This window comes from Abrus precatorius, unplaced genomic scaffold, assembly GCF_003935025.1.
Source record: "Abrus precatorius isolate BTA unplaced genomic scaffold, Abrus_2018 Scaffold2, whole genome shotgun sequence".
Lineage (NCBI taxonomy): Eukaryota > Viridiplantae > Streptophyta > Magnoliopsida > Fabales > Fabaceae > Abrus > Abrus precatorius.
In genome coordinates this window covers 3,062,271-3,078,988 of record NW_020874362.1, presented here as the reverse complement: position 1 = coordinate 3,078,988, position 16,718 = coordinate 3,062,271, and the positions used below count along the sequence as shown (strand labels likewise).

The 16,718-nt window shown below is 29.1% G+C and overlaps 1 protein-coding gene across 1 annotated transcript; it reads left to right on the top strand.

Moving 5' to 3' along the window:
* The first annotated feature begins 3,871 nt into the window (after window positions 1–3,871).
* On the top strand, window positions 3,872–8,595 carry LOC113858210 (phosphoglycerate mutase-like protein 4). Its single transcript, XM_027490730.1, has 7 exons — window positions 3,872–3,906; window positions 4,161–4,239; window positions 6,741–6,791; window positions 6,902–7,012; window positions 7,524–7,655; window positions 7,920–7,995; window positions 8,399–8,595. Exons 1-7 carry the CDS (start codon window positions 3,872–3,874, stop codon window positions 8,593–8,595), a joined length of 681 nt encoding a protein of 226 aa, XP_027346531.1.
* The last annotated feature ends 8,123 nt before the right edge of the window (window positions 8,596–16,718 follow it).

Below are 16,718 nucleotides of genomic sequence, written 5' to 3'. Positions count from 1 at the left end.
TTCTGCTTTTGCGGCCTCCAGTATAATTCTGTGGTTGTCTTCCTCTTCTCGTTCTTTGTACATTACTCTCTCCGCTGTTTCCTCGTTTGACTCCATGGAGTCTTGGATAGACATTTTGTTCAAATCATGAATTGGGTCCGTTTAAGTTGGTGCCTCCTGGGTAATGATCCTTTATGGAGTGTGTTGTCAGTAGTTAAAATATAAATTGCGACTGTTCTGTTGAAATCAAACTGTCATTTGAGATTTCCTAAGACAATGTCGATAAGTTGCATGCTCACGGGAGATACCTATGAAGCATGTTGTTTATAACGGTTCCCTTTGTCTTGTATGTTTTGTATTGTAGAGTATTTTAGCATAATTCAAATATATTGCAGTCACGTTACGCAAAAGTTATTATTGGATAAATATGCGTTCTATATTATTTTGGTAAAGATTCCAACAAGGTTGACTTTGCATTGGCCTCAAAGTACTTGTATACTAATTATTAGCGCAGATTCTCTTTTTTTCCTATAAATATTATAACTGTTAACTAGTTAATAGGTTGCGTATTTTATGGTTATTATATTTTAAAATGTTTTATTTTGTCATGAACAATTAGAAAATCACTTATTTTATGAAAAATTGCATATAAAGAATTACGTAAATGTTGCTTTATTGTAATTTTAAGAATTTATAAATTATCTATAATATATACATTTAAGACTTTTTATTTGTGAATTTTGTGTATTATATAAATATTATTAAATAAAAAATAATTATGTCTTTTCAAATATAATAAGTTTTAAAAGAACGAATACTAAATTTATAAATCGTTTTTTTAAGAATTTAGAAAAAAAATATAAAAATTGTAAAGTGATTTTATAAAAGAACTTTGTTGCACGATATAGGATTTTAAGCATTAATGTTCATTTTAAAATTAGTAAACAAAGAATTTGACAAGTTATCGTTTCAAGAGTAATAGTTACTTAAAGGTAAGAAATAATTAAAGTTTCAGAAGTATTTAGAAGGAGAGGTTAGTTGTTATGCACAAAGTATTTTTATCATTTGAAAAAAAATGACTACAAAGGTCAAAGAACTTGTCAAGGCAATTCTAGGTGAATTTAGAGGCCTTGAACCAAAAGATAAAGAATCATGGTGGTGGAATGAAAGTGTGCAGGATATTAGAGCTAAAGAAATGTGTTTTAAAAGCTTGCAAGTATACAACAATGTCAAAAATTGGGTGAGGTATCAAAATGTAAGAAATGAGATAAAAAAAAGTAGTGAGTAAACCACGTTTTAAGGCTTTTAAGGGGTTTTTATCAAGATCTTGGGACAAAGTATGATGACAAAAAGATTTATAAGCTTGCCAAAAGTAAAAAAAAATCTAAAGATTTGGATCAAATTAGATATATTAAGGATTAAGAATTTTTTTTGGTTTTAGACTAAGACATCAAAAACAAGTGGGAAAATTATTTCTATACATATGGAGCAAATGGAAATATAGTATGATTAGAAATGTAAGTGAATGATCTAAATTTGACATATTATTGTCAAATTCAAGTTGGAGAAATTAAAAAAAAAAAAACCTCTTAAGAGAATAGATAATGATAAAACAATTGATTTAATAATATATATTAAAGTAAAAAAATTTGAAAAAATAAAAAATTGAATGACTTACTAAGTTCTTTAATAAAATTTTGTTCAAAGCTATTAGGGATGAGTCTATCATTTGATGGAAGCATCATGTGGCTGGACACTTGTAACTTAACATGGATGTATATGTGCATTTTAGTTTTGCTACATGTAGAGGTCTAGTCAAGGATACTCATGGAGAATTTATTGTTGAGTTCACATGTAAACTAGGTTATCCTTCTTCTGTATTGGTTGAATGTTTAATTATATTTTTTATTTCTATAAAAATAGTGTTATTTAAAATTAGTCCTTAAATTTTTTTTTAAGATTTAATTTCTACTATTTTCAAAATTTTTAGAATTTCTTTACCGTCAATTATCTTCTGTTAAGTGATAAGTTAGATAATGAAAATTTAGTTCATTATTATCATATCATTGTCATGTGATATCTATTTTTAATATTTTACTATTCAAGTATTAATATTTGTAAAAAAGTCTCTAAACACTTTTTCTTCTTCCACTGCTATCTTCGTCAATCTCCTTTCTATCTTTAGGTGCCGAAAATTGTTATCCCAACTCACAATATTTGCAAAAATGAGGATTTTCAATTGAAGAAAATGGTAATAGCAACAATAGGGTGGATGATCCAAGGACATCAATGGCATGACTATCGTCTTTTGCTTCACAACACTTTCTTAGGTTCACCACCCTCCTATTTTCCTCAACCTCAAACAACCATGTCCACTAAAATGAAAAATGTGTAAAGAAAGAAACAAGCTCTTGAAAGTTAGTAATGTATGATGTAATAAAGAACACACATTTATCTCAACAGATATGCAGGAGATAGATCTTGGGTTACTTGAAATGAAGTTATTGCTTGTATAAGCTATGGAAGATGAAGACATAGTTCATATAATTAATTTTCAAATTGTTTAAGGAAGTCAATGGATCACTTTAATTCAGAAGGAAACAAATATAGTTTTCTTTTGTGAATCTCTTGAAAGATGATTTGAACAAAAATTGTACTTGTGGGTGTTTAATCCTAACATATATTTAAAAAGTAAAAACACAAATTTAGGTATTTTGTCATAAAAAAATTGTTAATTATTCTATATGTATGGACCGACATAAATTATTTTTGTTATAATTATAATTTCAATTCAGATTAATTGGATATCAAAATATTAAACGAAGGTATATATTTTATTTTCTGATTAATTTTTGTTATGAAACTTATTTGTGATAGTTTTATTATTAAGAAAGAATATGATTTTTTATTATTATTATTATTGGACTAAGCTATAATAATAAGTTTGGTCCATTACTAATTAAGAGGTCCATATTTATTTCCTAGTCAGTTTTAGACACTAGTTTATGATCAATCTCTGTCTAATTCTAACATTTAATCTTAATTATAGTATTTAATTACTATTTATTGCATTGATAATTAATTAAATTAAAAGTTTCTTAAAAAATATCAATAATTTAACATAAATATTTGAAAAAACTTAGTTTTCATTCATCTTTTCTTTACTAAACATTTGTTGATTTGACTAACGTCAACGCTATTTTAAAGCACTAGACAAGGAAAACTTTAATAGAAAAAAAGTTACATTCTTATATTTCTTAAATAATCAATATTTTTTAATAAAAATAATTATACTTATGATTAACCCAGCTTTTATAGTAGAAGTGGCAGGACGAAACTCACTTTAAATATATGAAACCGTTCAGCCAGGAATGGGCCAAATAATATTAGCTACATATTCCAACCAAGTCGGAGAGAACAGAAACACGGAGACTGAAAGGAGCTGAAATCTCAAACGAAACATAACATTCTGATCGAGATCGCCTTGTCCCATCTTCCCTTCTTCTTTGTAACAAGGACACAACTACCATATGAAGAAATAATAATGTTTTATCCAACATTCAATAAAGAAATCATATTCATCCAACTGCTCCAACTTCTAACTAAGCCATTCATTCATTCACCCACGATGTTAGTCGTTATATAGGGTACCGTCAACGCGGAAAATATATAATGAGACATATGCAGAACGCTATTGTAAACGAAACAACGAGGAAATAAAAGTGATGTGATGTGATGTTATAAAAAATCATATAAAAAATAATTGATATTAAAAGAGTGATTATTATAAATTAAGATTGTTAACTTTACATCCCTTATTTTTTTCTCCTCTTGCTCTTCTTCTTTCTCTTTAGCTCGAAATTCTTATACAGTTGCGCTAATCAAAGCACGCATGGCTGAGTCTTGCATCACCCATTCCCTTCCCAGGTTCCTTCTCTTTTTCTTTCCTCAAAATTTCACTTGGGTTTATATATCACTCTACTATGCTTCTCATGCGTGTGCTTGCATCTATAAACGAAACATGGCAATAAAATAATCTATTTATGTCAACATTTTTTTAACGATTGCATGAAGCTAATCTTGGGATGATAATTGCAAACTTTATTTTGCTCTTCCTATTTCTAATTTCATCTTCCTTAGACATCCTCAAACTAATGGCTTAGATGATGCTGGTGTTATAGCTATCCCCGTCCAGATTATGCCGAGATTGTTGTGGTGCGCCATGGTGAAACAGCATGGAATAATGAGGGAAGAATTCAGGTACTTCTTTTCTTCTCTATATTTTTGCTTCATCGTGTGTGTTATATATATATATATAGAAAGATCGGTCGAACCTATCTTTGCATAGTATATTTGAGCGCTACAACAGAACAAAATACATAAATAAAAAACAAACTTAACAATCATAAAATTTTCAAAAACAACGAAGCATCCCTTGCAGCCAATGCATATCCAACCTCCTAGTCTATCATCTTGAACCCAAAAGACTCTGAATCTTGTTATCTTTCTACACAATAAACTTGGGAGTTTATTTGGGGCTTGGAGTTATATTGCATCCCTTGCCACCGATGCATTCCTCATTATTTGGACCAATTTTAGGATTTTGATTTGGGCTCATTTTTATCAGCTTCTAAACATCTGTTGAGAATGACTTTGAAGTACTTTACCGCTTATTTCTTAGAAGTCAAATCATAGCTAATTCTTGACAAAAGGAAAGAAAGAAAGAAAAAACTAGCAAATTAAACGCATCCCAATCACCTTTCCATTCTGAGCTGCTACAACATGCACACAAATCCAATTTGAAGGATTACTATAATATAGCCTACCAACAATAGGTCTAGCATGAATGCTGGAACGGTCTCTATTGCAGAGATGCCTAAAAAGTACTTTATGTTCAAAGATTCAAAAGGTCAACTTCGGCTGTAATCTAATAGCGCATACGTTTTAGCCATGTGATTTCGATCCATAACTAACGTGCACAATCCTTTTTGTAATTTTATTTTAGCCTTTACAGGGATGTTAAATGGATGGCGTGAATAATTTTTAAATTCAATCATAATGAATGGATAAAAAATTAACCGTTAGTTTATTTTGATTCATTAAAAATTTTCAAATAAATAAATAAATAATTCATCTATAACCTTTTTAATGAAAACCTATCAACCATTTTTTATGGACAGATATCTATCCAATTCATCCATTTAAAATCAATTATATTTTATTTTTAAAAATAATTTTATAAAATAAAGTTTAATATTTATACACAATTGATATGATAAAAGAAAGATTAATTTTTATGCTATCGTACGTTTGATATATATTATGATAGTAAAGTAAATAACATTAAATCAATCATCATGTTTAATGTTTGAAATAAACAAAAATAATAATAAAATAAGATGTAAAAATATTTAAATGACAATATTTAATCCTTTATCAAAATTAATATATATTTTTAAAATATTTTTATTACTTGAATTTTCAATATATATATATATATATATATATATATTAAAAATTTAAAAATATTTTTATGTACATATAATATTAAATTTTGATATCAAATATAATATTTTTTCCAATTTTTTACAATTAAAATTTATTTTTTTTGGTAATAAAATATAAGTAAAACAAAAGTAAATTATAAAAATTAAAAATCATATTTCATAAAATGAGTAAAATATTTCCTATATAAAATATTTTTATTTTTATAAAAATTATTAAAATTATATTTTTAAATAATCATTTTTATAAATATTAAAAAGGTATAAAAATTATTAAATATGTAATAAAATAAAGTTTTCTTATCATATATTTTTAACCCATCACCTATTAAGTATAAAATTTTTAATTATGATAATATGATATAATAACTGAATAGGATAAGCTATCCTAACATATTATGTTTTCAACAAATACTAAAGTAAAATAGAATAAAATAAACTATCCTATCACCTCATCTTATCTTAATCGTCAAAAGGGTTCTTAAAATAGAGTTTGGAGCTCATTTTATAAAATTTATGTTCAACTAATAGAGTTTGAATTACTTAGTCAATTGAAAAATGTCGTGGATAGTTCATTATCTATTAAGTAATAAATGGTGATCCAATCTAACTCATCCGTTGATTATTTTATAATTGAATAAATTAGTGAAATTTACGCATGAATGGATCGGGTGGTTAGTAAATAAATGGATTAAATGGCCACCCCTGGACTTGTGCATGCTCAAGATTAAAATATACGCTATAGAAGCTAATGAATTGAGAAAACGGTATATTGTTGGTCATTTACAGCATTCTCCAAACAAGTTACAAAGTTCTGAAGTTTCATAAAAGAAATTTTGTATCACATTTGCGAGTCCGAGGAGTGTAACTTTTGCAACTTCTTTATATAAATCAAGCCAAATATTTTCATCACCAAAAGTTACAGACTTTTTTATTCGTAAGTAACAGGGTCTTTTATGCACTTCTGAAAATACTTCTACAAGTAGTTTACATAGAAACATCAATATTTTGTAACATTTTTGTGGCAAATTTTGCAAGTGACATACCAATATATTGATTTTACGATAAGTAGTGTTGTTGTTTTTAATCCTTTTCATGCATGCCTATGACAAGATGCTTTCAAACTATTTCTCCTTGTCCCTGTACACAAATATGAAATCTATGACTTCATTAACAATTTATTTTCTCATTCATCCTCTCTTATATATGGGATTCCTTTGAGTTATCGTTTCAATTTTCACTAATATATGTAAACAGGGACAAATGGAAGTTGAATTAAATGAAGCTGGAAAACAGCAAGCTGCTGCAGTAAGTTGTGTTAATTGCATTCTCTCTTATACGCGTGTTTATTGCCTTACATTACATCTTTGTCTATGGATGCTTTCATGACTCTTATTCATGTTCATTTTACAATGAAGGTGGCTGATAGACTATCCAGGGAACCTAAGATCTCTGCTATATATTCTTCTGACTTGCAACGTGCTTTTGAAACTGCACAGATAATTGCAATCAAATGTGGAGTGCTAGAGGTTTGAAGATTAGTCGATAATCTTCAATATGTTGCATTTTATTGATTCAGTTGTCATAGTGTTAATAGCCTAATCATGATTAGTTTCCATTTTAACATGTTCAGTGCTTCACGTTATTTGGTTCCTTTTGTTTAATGACATTCCAACACTCTTCTCTTGGAGTGCCTTTCTACCATTGCATGGACTACACTTGGTTATGCATGAAGTAATCTTACTGTTTCTAAGTATTGATGAAATAGACAGTCATGAATTAGTCCTTCTTCTTAGATGGTAACAAAAGAATGTCTTAATTCTTTCTTTAATAGAATATTTAGTGCCATACCCTTTACAAAATTATAAGCATACCCTTTCTTGAGTTTTACCTTCTATCTTCCTTCATGATTGAGTTAAAGTTGAAGTTATGTTTTCAATAATGTGCTTTATTTTAATTCTACTCTCATTTGTTTATTTGATCTAGCTAGCACCACCAATTCTATGTTTTAACGATACTTACCTTTGTTTGAAACTCCAGCTTGTAAAGGATTTTGATCTTCGGGAAAGACACAAGGGGAATCTTGAAGGCCTTTTTTATCGTGAAATAGCTAAGACTAATCCCATGGGTCACAAGGCTTTGATGTCTAAGAATGATGATCAACAACTCCCAGTAAGTACTGTGGAAGCCAAATTGTTAGAATTAAATCCCTCGATAATAAGTAATATCATCATTTGAACAACTCTAATGCTATATGAATCGTTAGATAAGTCTAGCAAATCTTGTTGAGTTTGCATGCTCTAATTATCATACTTGTTTTACGTAGCAACTAAATCATTGTAACTGCGTGCAGAGTGATGGCAAAATTCACTTTATGTATGCTTAATGAATATATAATTATAATACGGAAGCCTTAAATTTTGCATATAACGATAGGGTGGTGGAGAAAGTTATGCGCAACTATTTGAACGCTGCAAATCTGCGTTGCTGAGAATTGGAAGAAAACATAAAGGTAAGGCTAACAGTGAAAGTCCTTCAATATGACACATTGTGAAAATTACGTTTTTGGTGATTAGTTATTGATTTGATTGGAGATCCTCTGGTGCATGTTTGGTTTAAAGTTGAGCAAAATTGATTTTAAAGAAATTGATTTTGATTCATTGATAAATTAATCTAAACCAAATTTTTATTGATATATTTTTAATTAAAAAATGGGGGAATTAATTTTTCGACTATAAAACAATCAATCCATTAGTATTCAATCTCTATTTCACTTACAGTAAGCACTATATGGCAACTTTGGGAAAACAATTTTTTTTTCCTCCGTAATCTTAAAATATCATATGGATGCATCTCTTTGAAAAGTCCCTCAAATCACAACTACATTAGGGTGATGTTGGGTGTGTAAATTGCAGGGGAGCGAGTTGTTGTAGTGACTCATGGAGGATCAATTGAAACACTTTACAAGTGGGCCAATGCAAATGGAAGTTATGCAGGAAAAATAGACAATGCATCCATCGCTATTTTTCACTTGGATGGTGAGGATAACTGGGCCTTAAAAAAGTGGGGTGATGTTAGCCACCTGAGCCAGAATGGTAGAGCTTCTGGTTAGGGTTAGGGTATAATTTGTGTTGTTTCCCCTCTAAAGTAATAAATATTTGGAGGAAGGAGAAGGGATATAAAGTGATGTTACCACATGATTTTGGCCTCTACCATGCTAAGTTATTTATGTTTTATATCTTAGCATGTATCATCACTATTTAAGCAAGTGTAAAGATGTCAAACTTTTCTAATGTTCATCAATCTTAAATAATAATATTCTTAAAAGTTAATTTTCTTTCTCATTATATCTTTTAGTTTCTTCTTCATTAAATATTTTATTTTTCATTTCATTTTATTTTTTAATTTTCCATAACTTTTTTAGACAGATTACCTTCACCCTTCTGAGGTTTAACGAAATTTTACTTATACTTCTCTATGTTTTATCTTATACAAACATTCCTTAATTTATCTAATAACACAACATTTCATCTCTTTCGATTACACATGTCACCCTAATTTCTTAAGCAGTTATGTAAATTCTGCAAGATTAAAGTAATGTAAAGAAAAGGCAATTAGGTGGAACTCTGCTTAATCTCAAGAGATGTAAATGTAATTTATCTTTTATTTTTTAATTTAAAAATATTTATCTATTTAATTTATTAATATATTAAAATATTTATCATTAACAATTGTTATTTTTAATTATTAAATTAAAAAAATAATATAATATAATTGTTATTTTTATTTTAAATTTTTTTTAATTTAATAATATCTATAATATACATGAATAATTCACTATTTAATATAGAATTATTTCTCTTTTATACAATATTTTTTCTGTTTAATGTGATGATGAATAATATTAAGTTTGTTGTACTATAATCCAAAAAAGTTTTACATTTACATTTATTTCATAACTGTGAAGTGAAAATGTTTAACATTACATAACGTTGAGTAAAATTTAAATTCAAATTTGAAAGTTGAATTTATTCACTTATTAAAATTTTGAAAGTATACAAAAATATATAAAATTCAAAAACTAATTAGCACTCTTCATTTGATAACTTTATTTTAGAGAATATTTATGCCTTCAATAAACAAATCTCTCTCTAAATATAAGTAAATGGTATTATAATACTATTTAATTTATCTAAAATTTAATATATTAAATCATAACACATTAATTAATGGTTGAATTAATACATAATTTAACATTATTAAAAATTTAATAAGTAAGTAATTATTGTCAAAGTTATTCTTGAAGTAACTTGATCTTCACCCATATATTATACTCACACAAATAGTAGTAAGTCTTTTCTAACTTCTTTTACTTAATATCTTTGTGCAAACATTAAATTTTATTAATTCAATCATTGAAAAGTTTTTATATAATTTAAAATTTTTTTTAAATTTTTTTAAAAGAGTGGAAACTTAGATTTGAGAAGTTATTTTTTTTTAAAATTTTATGTAGTCGATTTCCATTCTCTCTCCAAAATTCTATTTTTGTACAATATTAGAGTTGATAGATATTTAACTTCGAAGAATCAAGATGTAAATTCATCAAATCTTAATAGAGTTTTTATTTTTTTTTCTCCTTATGATTTTTATTTTTTCTATTATGTGTAATTAGTTTGTGTGCAAGGAAATGATGAATCTCAGTATAAACTTCTAATTGAATTCTTATATCTTAATTTTAGTTTCTTTCTTTCTTTCTTTCTTTTTGGCTGATAGTTTCTTTCTTTTAATTAAATGTTTGCTTCTATTTTTAATATTTCTATGGATTGATTAATCTTATATTCACTATTATGATTAAAAAAATAGTTAGTGAATTTACTATTAGAATAATTCATCATATATAGTTGTTGAGAATCTAAGAAATAAAAATTTTTCTGATCTTATAAATATTTGAATTTAAAGCTTGTTTCAAGTAAAAAAAAAATCTAAGAAATTAGAAATTTTAACGTGAAAGAAATGAGCTAATTATTAAGTAATTGAAATTAGTTTATTCTAATAAATTTGATCTTTAATAAAATATTAAAACTTAAATTGAGAAGAAATTTAATTGCTTGAAGTGAAGTTTAGAAGAATTCTACCAGACTCTCTTATATTCTTGAATTTTACTGTTTTATCTTTTTTTTTTTTTTTTACTTTGTTCTTGTTATAATAACTATGTCCATCGTTATCAATTCAAAATTACGTATAAATGGTAATGGTTTTATGAGTCATTCCTTGTAATTTCACTTTATTATTTGGTACAACCTTAAGCACTTACTAACTTTTTCCTATCAAATATGTTTGTCAAATTATTAGTAAATTAGACTATAACATTACATAAGTATGAACGGTGAATTTGTCTAATATTTCATATGCATAATCTTAAAAATGATATCACATTATTCAATGGTTGTATTTATTAAATTTGTAATCTAATAGAATTGGGAGAGTGTCCAAGACTTTTTATCATGTTTATCATGGATGAGAATGAGAATAGATAATATGGGTTATGAATTATCCAAATTAAATAAAATCACATAATTATTTTTAAAAGTTACGTGACTTTTGAAAAATGTCATAACTTTTCACAACTAGGAAAAAGTGAATTAACAACTGAAGTAAAGTAGTAGGTAAAACACTAGTTGCAAATTTTATTTTAGTGACATAATATTCAATCGTTAGAATTTTAAATTAGTAACCAAATTAGTCACTAAATAATTTGGATTTGAATTCTCTGCAGTTTGGCTGGAACTGCACCCTATAGTGTGTTTTCACCTAAGTAAAAATTGTTCGTTTAAGCGAATATGAAGTGCATTTACTTAAGCACGGGCAATGGCTTAAGCGAATAGGAAGAAGGCTTGCGAAGCGAGCTACAAGAAACCAGAAATCTGTTTCGCTTAAGCACACGCTTTAGCTTAAGCCTCTCCAAGTGAAATTAAATAAACTTAAGCAAAATGGAACAGAGAGACATGTATTTGAGTCATTCTTTTTACTTCAGCGAATTACGAATCGGTCAAGCTATTGTGGATTCGCTTAAGTCGTGACAAGCGATTTTGATTAATATTAAGCAAATTTAAGGCAGAGAGCAATGGTTTCAGACATAAAAATGGCTTAAGCGAAAATGAAATGGCCTAAGCGAATGCGAGTAAGGCTTGAGCCCAAATTTAAATTTCTCAGTGAATCAAGATCCACTTAAGCGAATATATTAGAAATTGAAAAAATTATGCAGACATAGACAACATGCAGAGAGGGCCAAAGAAACTTGATTACATAAGTTTTTCAACCTTCATTCTTACACAAAAAAAGAGTTTATAATATAAGGCACCATAAAGGATAAATATTAAAATCCATCAATTAAAACTATATAATTTAGCATTGAAAAGCTAAAAATAAAATCCATTACATAATAGAAAATGTTGAATCAGTAAAATCCATTACAATAAAATCTTAATTGTAATTATGGGTCTCTTACATTCTCCTCCTCTTGCATAGATTATGGCTCATATCCCTCATTATGTCCCCCTTCTTCTTCTAAGTATTCACCTTGTTGAACATCTTCCCCTTCATTCTTATCAATGTCCTAAACGTCCTTGTTGGCTCCTTCATCTGGCTGTGACACATGATCCTATGGAGTTTCTTCTTGAGCTAGAAAGGTAGGGTTATCTACAGGCCATGATACAGCTGTTGTAAAAACCTCTTATGTGGGCCATGAGAAAGCATATGTCTCACCATGATGTTGATGTAGAATAAACTTGTTGAAAGAGAAAATCAGAGTAATGTCTTGCATAAATGATTAGATATTTTAAACTATTAAATGAGAGAAGAGCTGCCTGGTAGAAGGACTCGTTCAGCTGAGTGTAAGCGCGATTATTTGCTGCCAATTGTTGCTCTACATGCTATTCCAATGGATTGATATAATAATTTTTTATGAACTAGGAATTGATTAGTTTCTTCAAACTGATAGTTTAGTTGGTGATATTTGGGATGGTAATGCTTTGGGAGGCACATAGAGCAGTGATGAGTGCTGGAAATCCCAAAGGTTTTGTTGCTAATGCAATACTAAAGGTGTTGGAGATTACAAATTGGTGCAACTCATCTAAAATGATTGTTGATATGTCAACAGATATCTCTTGCATGATGTTGTATATGAGATATGCTCGAGGCATCCGAATATCTGAGGTGTGTGTGGTTTGAGCTATATTGGCAAAGAAAAATGATGTCCAGATTTGGGCAAAAGTATTCAAAGATTGTCTCTTGAACCTCATTGGCTTCCCAGCTGCATTTGTTTCATAGGATTTTCTAGGGATGCATAAGGCCTCAGCTACCCTATGATCCAAAGAACTTGAGAATTTCTTTCGGCATTGCTGATATTGGCACAGCTCCCTTCTTTTAAGGTTAGAAGGTTACCTGACAAGGCTGAAATTGCATCTCTGTCATAAGCTACTGGGTGCCTTCGAACCCAAGACCTTCTTTTTGACTTGTCTGGTATCAATGGCCATGCATTTGCATAAAATTATGTGATAATTACCTCATGAATTTGGTTGGAGAGATTTACCAAGAATTCACATTTTCTTCTCCTTTTCTCTTGCATAAAATCTTTATACTCTCTTTCTTCTGAAGCTACCTTCCTCTCAAGTAGCAAGTCCCTAGCCTGTAAGTCAAGAAATCTCTGAGCCTTGGCCTTGGTTTTGAACCCATATCTATCTCATGATATAATTTATGTTTGTGTTTGAGTTTCAGCTGGTGATTGTTCTTGTTGATCAATAAGTTCATTATGCTGCTGTGAAGTTTGGCCAACTTTTACCCTTTGCCTCTTTCTTTGAGGAATAGATTTATTTGGTGCCATCCTGCAACCAAAACCAGAAAATCATTTTCAGTTATACTCACTTAAGTGAGTATTTTTGCTTAAGCAAAAATTACAACATAGAACATAGAGGATAAAAGGCATTTAATCCAACGACAATGTTTTCAATCAGTTCAACATGAAAATAAAAGTTTAAAAATGCATATATTACAATTTCCTTGCTTGGAAGGTTATAACCCTATGCAAATAATACATGTCTATCAACAATCTAACACCATACACCCCAATTAAAACAATATCAATCAAATAGAGGTACAAGAAATACAAAAGGGTTTATGATTGCATATTGTACTTGAGGAAACAAATTTTTGAAGCCTTTGAAGCTTTGGAAGAAGGGACCGAGATTTTCAGTGTTGAAACGAGTAGATAGAGAGCTGAAGTGAGTAGAGAGAGAGAAAGCCGAAGCATGAAAATGAAAATGAAAGGAGAAGATTCAATTTTATAAAATTTCAAATGCTGCCAAATTAGCTTAAGCAAATGTCTTTGCTTAAGTGATTTTAGCTTAAGCGAAGTATCAAGCGAATGGGCGCTTAAGCGAATATTTGTGCTTAAACAAGTTTAGCAGATGTTTTGGCGCCAAATGTATGTGTAGTGATGTATTTCTGAAGAAAGAAACTTTCCTTAACCTTGTGATTGATGAAACACTGAAGGAACAAATCTTATGAGAAACTTTGATGAAGGAAGTTCATTGGTGAGAAAAATCTTTGACAAGTTCATAGCATTTGACATCATTCTCTCCTACTTCTTTGGCAAACATCATCTTCAAATAGAGAAAGCATAAAGGTACACATGTATTCCATAATAAGTAAAATTTAATATTACTAGAATCAATATTTATCATGTTTATTATCATGTTATTGAAGTATAGGAATAGTTACAAATATGGATGTCGCAAAGAAACCAAGTGCCGAGTTAGAGTTTGAGAGTCTTGAGCAAGCATGAAAATTTTGGTGTGAATATGTAAGGCTAACAAGATTTAGAGTGAGAAAACAATATTTTAACAAGCGAAAGGTAGACGGTATAATTACGGGTTGCGAGTATGTTTGTTGCAAAGAAAGGCATCGTAAAAAGATAAAAGGAATGCACAAGTCACAAAGCATCGACCAGAATCTAGAACTGAATATCTTGCAAAAATAGCGTTGTCTTTGGTAAAAAAAAACAACAAATATGTCATTCATCAGTTTGTTGAAGAGCATAATCATCCATTACAACTTCCAGAAACAACACACGTGTTTGCTTCTCATCGTAATATAACTGAAATCCAAGTTGTTGGGACTTTTCCTTCAAACACTGCAAGTGTATCGGATTGTTGCAAGTAATAACTAGTAGAGTACCAAAGTACTGTCCTCAGAGAGCAATTCAAATGTATTAATTATTAAGATATAAATTAATTGAGCTTATATACAACAGAATTGATAGATGATTTTCATGAAATTTTGGGTAATAATTAAAGTGCAAAATGATAATGTAAAATATAATAAAATTCAAGTTTAAGAAGCTGAGATTGAATTTCATTTATTTTCCTCTCTATATTCTAGTAATTCAGTAATAAATATAGCAATAATTTTCAATGAATTTGATACAAAATACAAAAGTCATATATTTCAATTCCTTGAAAATATATTTCTAAGATAGTTTCTTAAATATTGATTCCTTAAACAGTTAATAAACTATCCAGCATTAACATAAGGATTTAAAATCAATCAATAACTTGAAATCTATTCATAGAGTAACCAGTTATTGAGTAATTTCAATCAAATCTGGATCTAAGTAATACTTTTTCAAATATAACTCAGATCTGAGTTCCAAAAACCATCAAATAGATAAATTCAAATATTAAAACAAATTGAAATCACCAAATCAATAGAAATGAAAAAGAAACAACTATATTTATATAAATTACTGAGAATACATCAAGTTTGAAGATTTACATTCAATCTCATACAAATTATAGCTGCTTATTGCAACCATAATACCAAGATTTGAGATACAAACGGAGTATAACATCAACAATCAAGTATTCCTACTCTTTTCCTATGCCCTGCGCCGCTCTCCCTCTTTGAAAATGTAAATGAAACAGTAGCCCTTTTCAAAAACATAAAAGTCTCCTTTTATACTAGTCTGCATGAACTTCTCTCGCTACATCGACACCTCCTCCCTGTTGCGAGACATAGAGATAGAAATTAGGTCATTCTGTTTGCCTCTCGTTGCAGTGACACAAGGGACTCTCGCTATAGCGACACATTCTTACTATAGCGAGAGGAACACAGAATCACCCTCTTCACAATTAAGCATTTTCGTTGTAGTGAGGGTGTATCTTTATAGCGAGAAACCTCTAGAAGTTTGAAGATTTTTTGTAACTTCATGCTTTATATGCTCTTTTTTGACTTTTTTCAATCTTCTTTAACTTTAAATAATATCTCTCATTTAATTTCAGCTACAAAATAGATCAAAAGGGAATCAAAACACTAAAAATTGCATTCTTTTCCTAAAATATAAAAGTAATTGTAAAAGTTTCAAGTTTAAGGGGAATTTAACAAAATAATCCAACTTTTAACATGAAAAAGGCTCGAGTCATCATCTCAAATCACTTATTTTATACAATTATCACAAGCGCATGACACCAAGCTATTGTTAGGTATACTCGCTTAGATGCAAAAAATTACTTGAAGGCAAAGAGACAAAGGGGAATAGTATAGTGAGAAGTCGGTTGTCTAATGCAATACTTCCAACGGCAATTAGTAGACAACCCATATTTTTTCATGCGTACTAAATAGATGCAGAGGAGCAAATAACAAATGTTTTTTTGGACAGATGCAAAGATGGTAATTGATTATGAGTTTTTTAGTAAAGTTGTATCACTAGACATTACATGTTACACCAATCAAGCTAATAGACCTTTAGCATTATTTTCCAATTTTAACTATTATAGAGGTGTTGTTATCTTTGGAGCAGCCTTGTTGTATGATGAAACAACTGAATCATTTCAATGGTTATTTGAGACTTTTTTAGAAGCACACAACCAAAAAAAAACCTCAATTAGAAAGCAAGATCAAGCAATGGCCAAGACACTTGTACAAGTAATACCTGAGACATATCATGCATTATGCACATGGCACTTAATGCAAAATGGAATAAAGCATCTAGGCAATTTGATGAAGAGAGGGAGTAATTTCTTAAGAGATTTGAAAAAATGCATGTATGACTTCGATACTTCAATTGACTTTAAGGAGGCTTGGACAAAGTTGATTACAAAATACAATGTCGAAAAACATACTTGGATTACTTTATTGTATTTCATAAAGAAGAAATGGGCATCATGTTATCTCAATGAT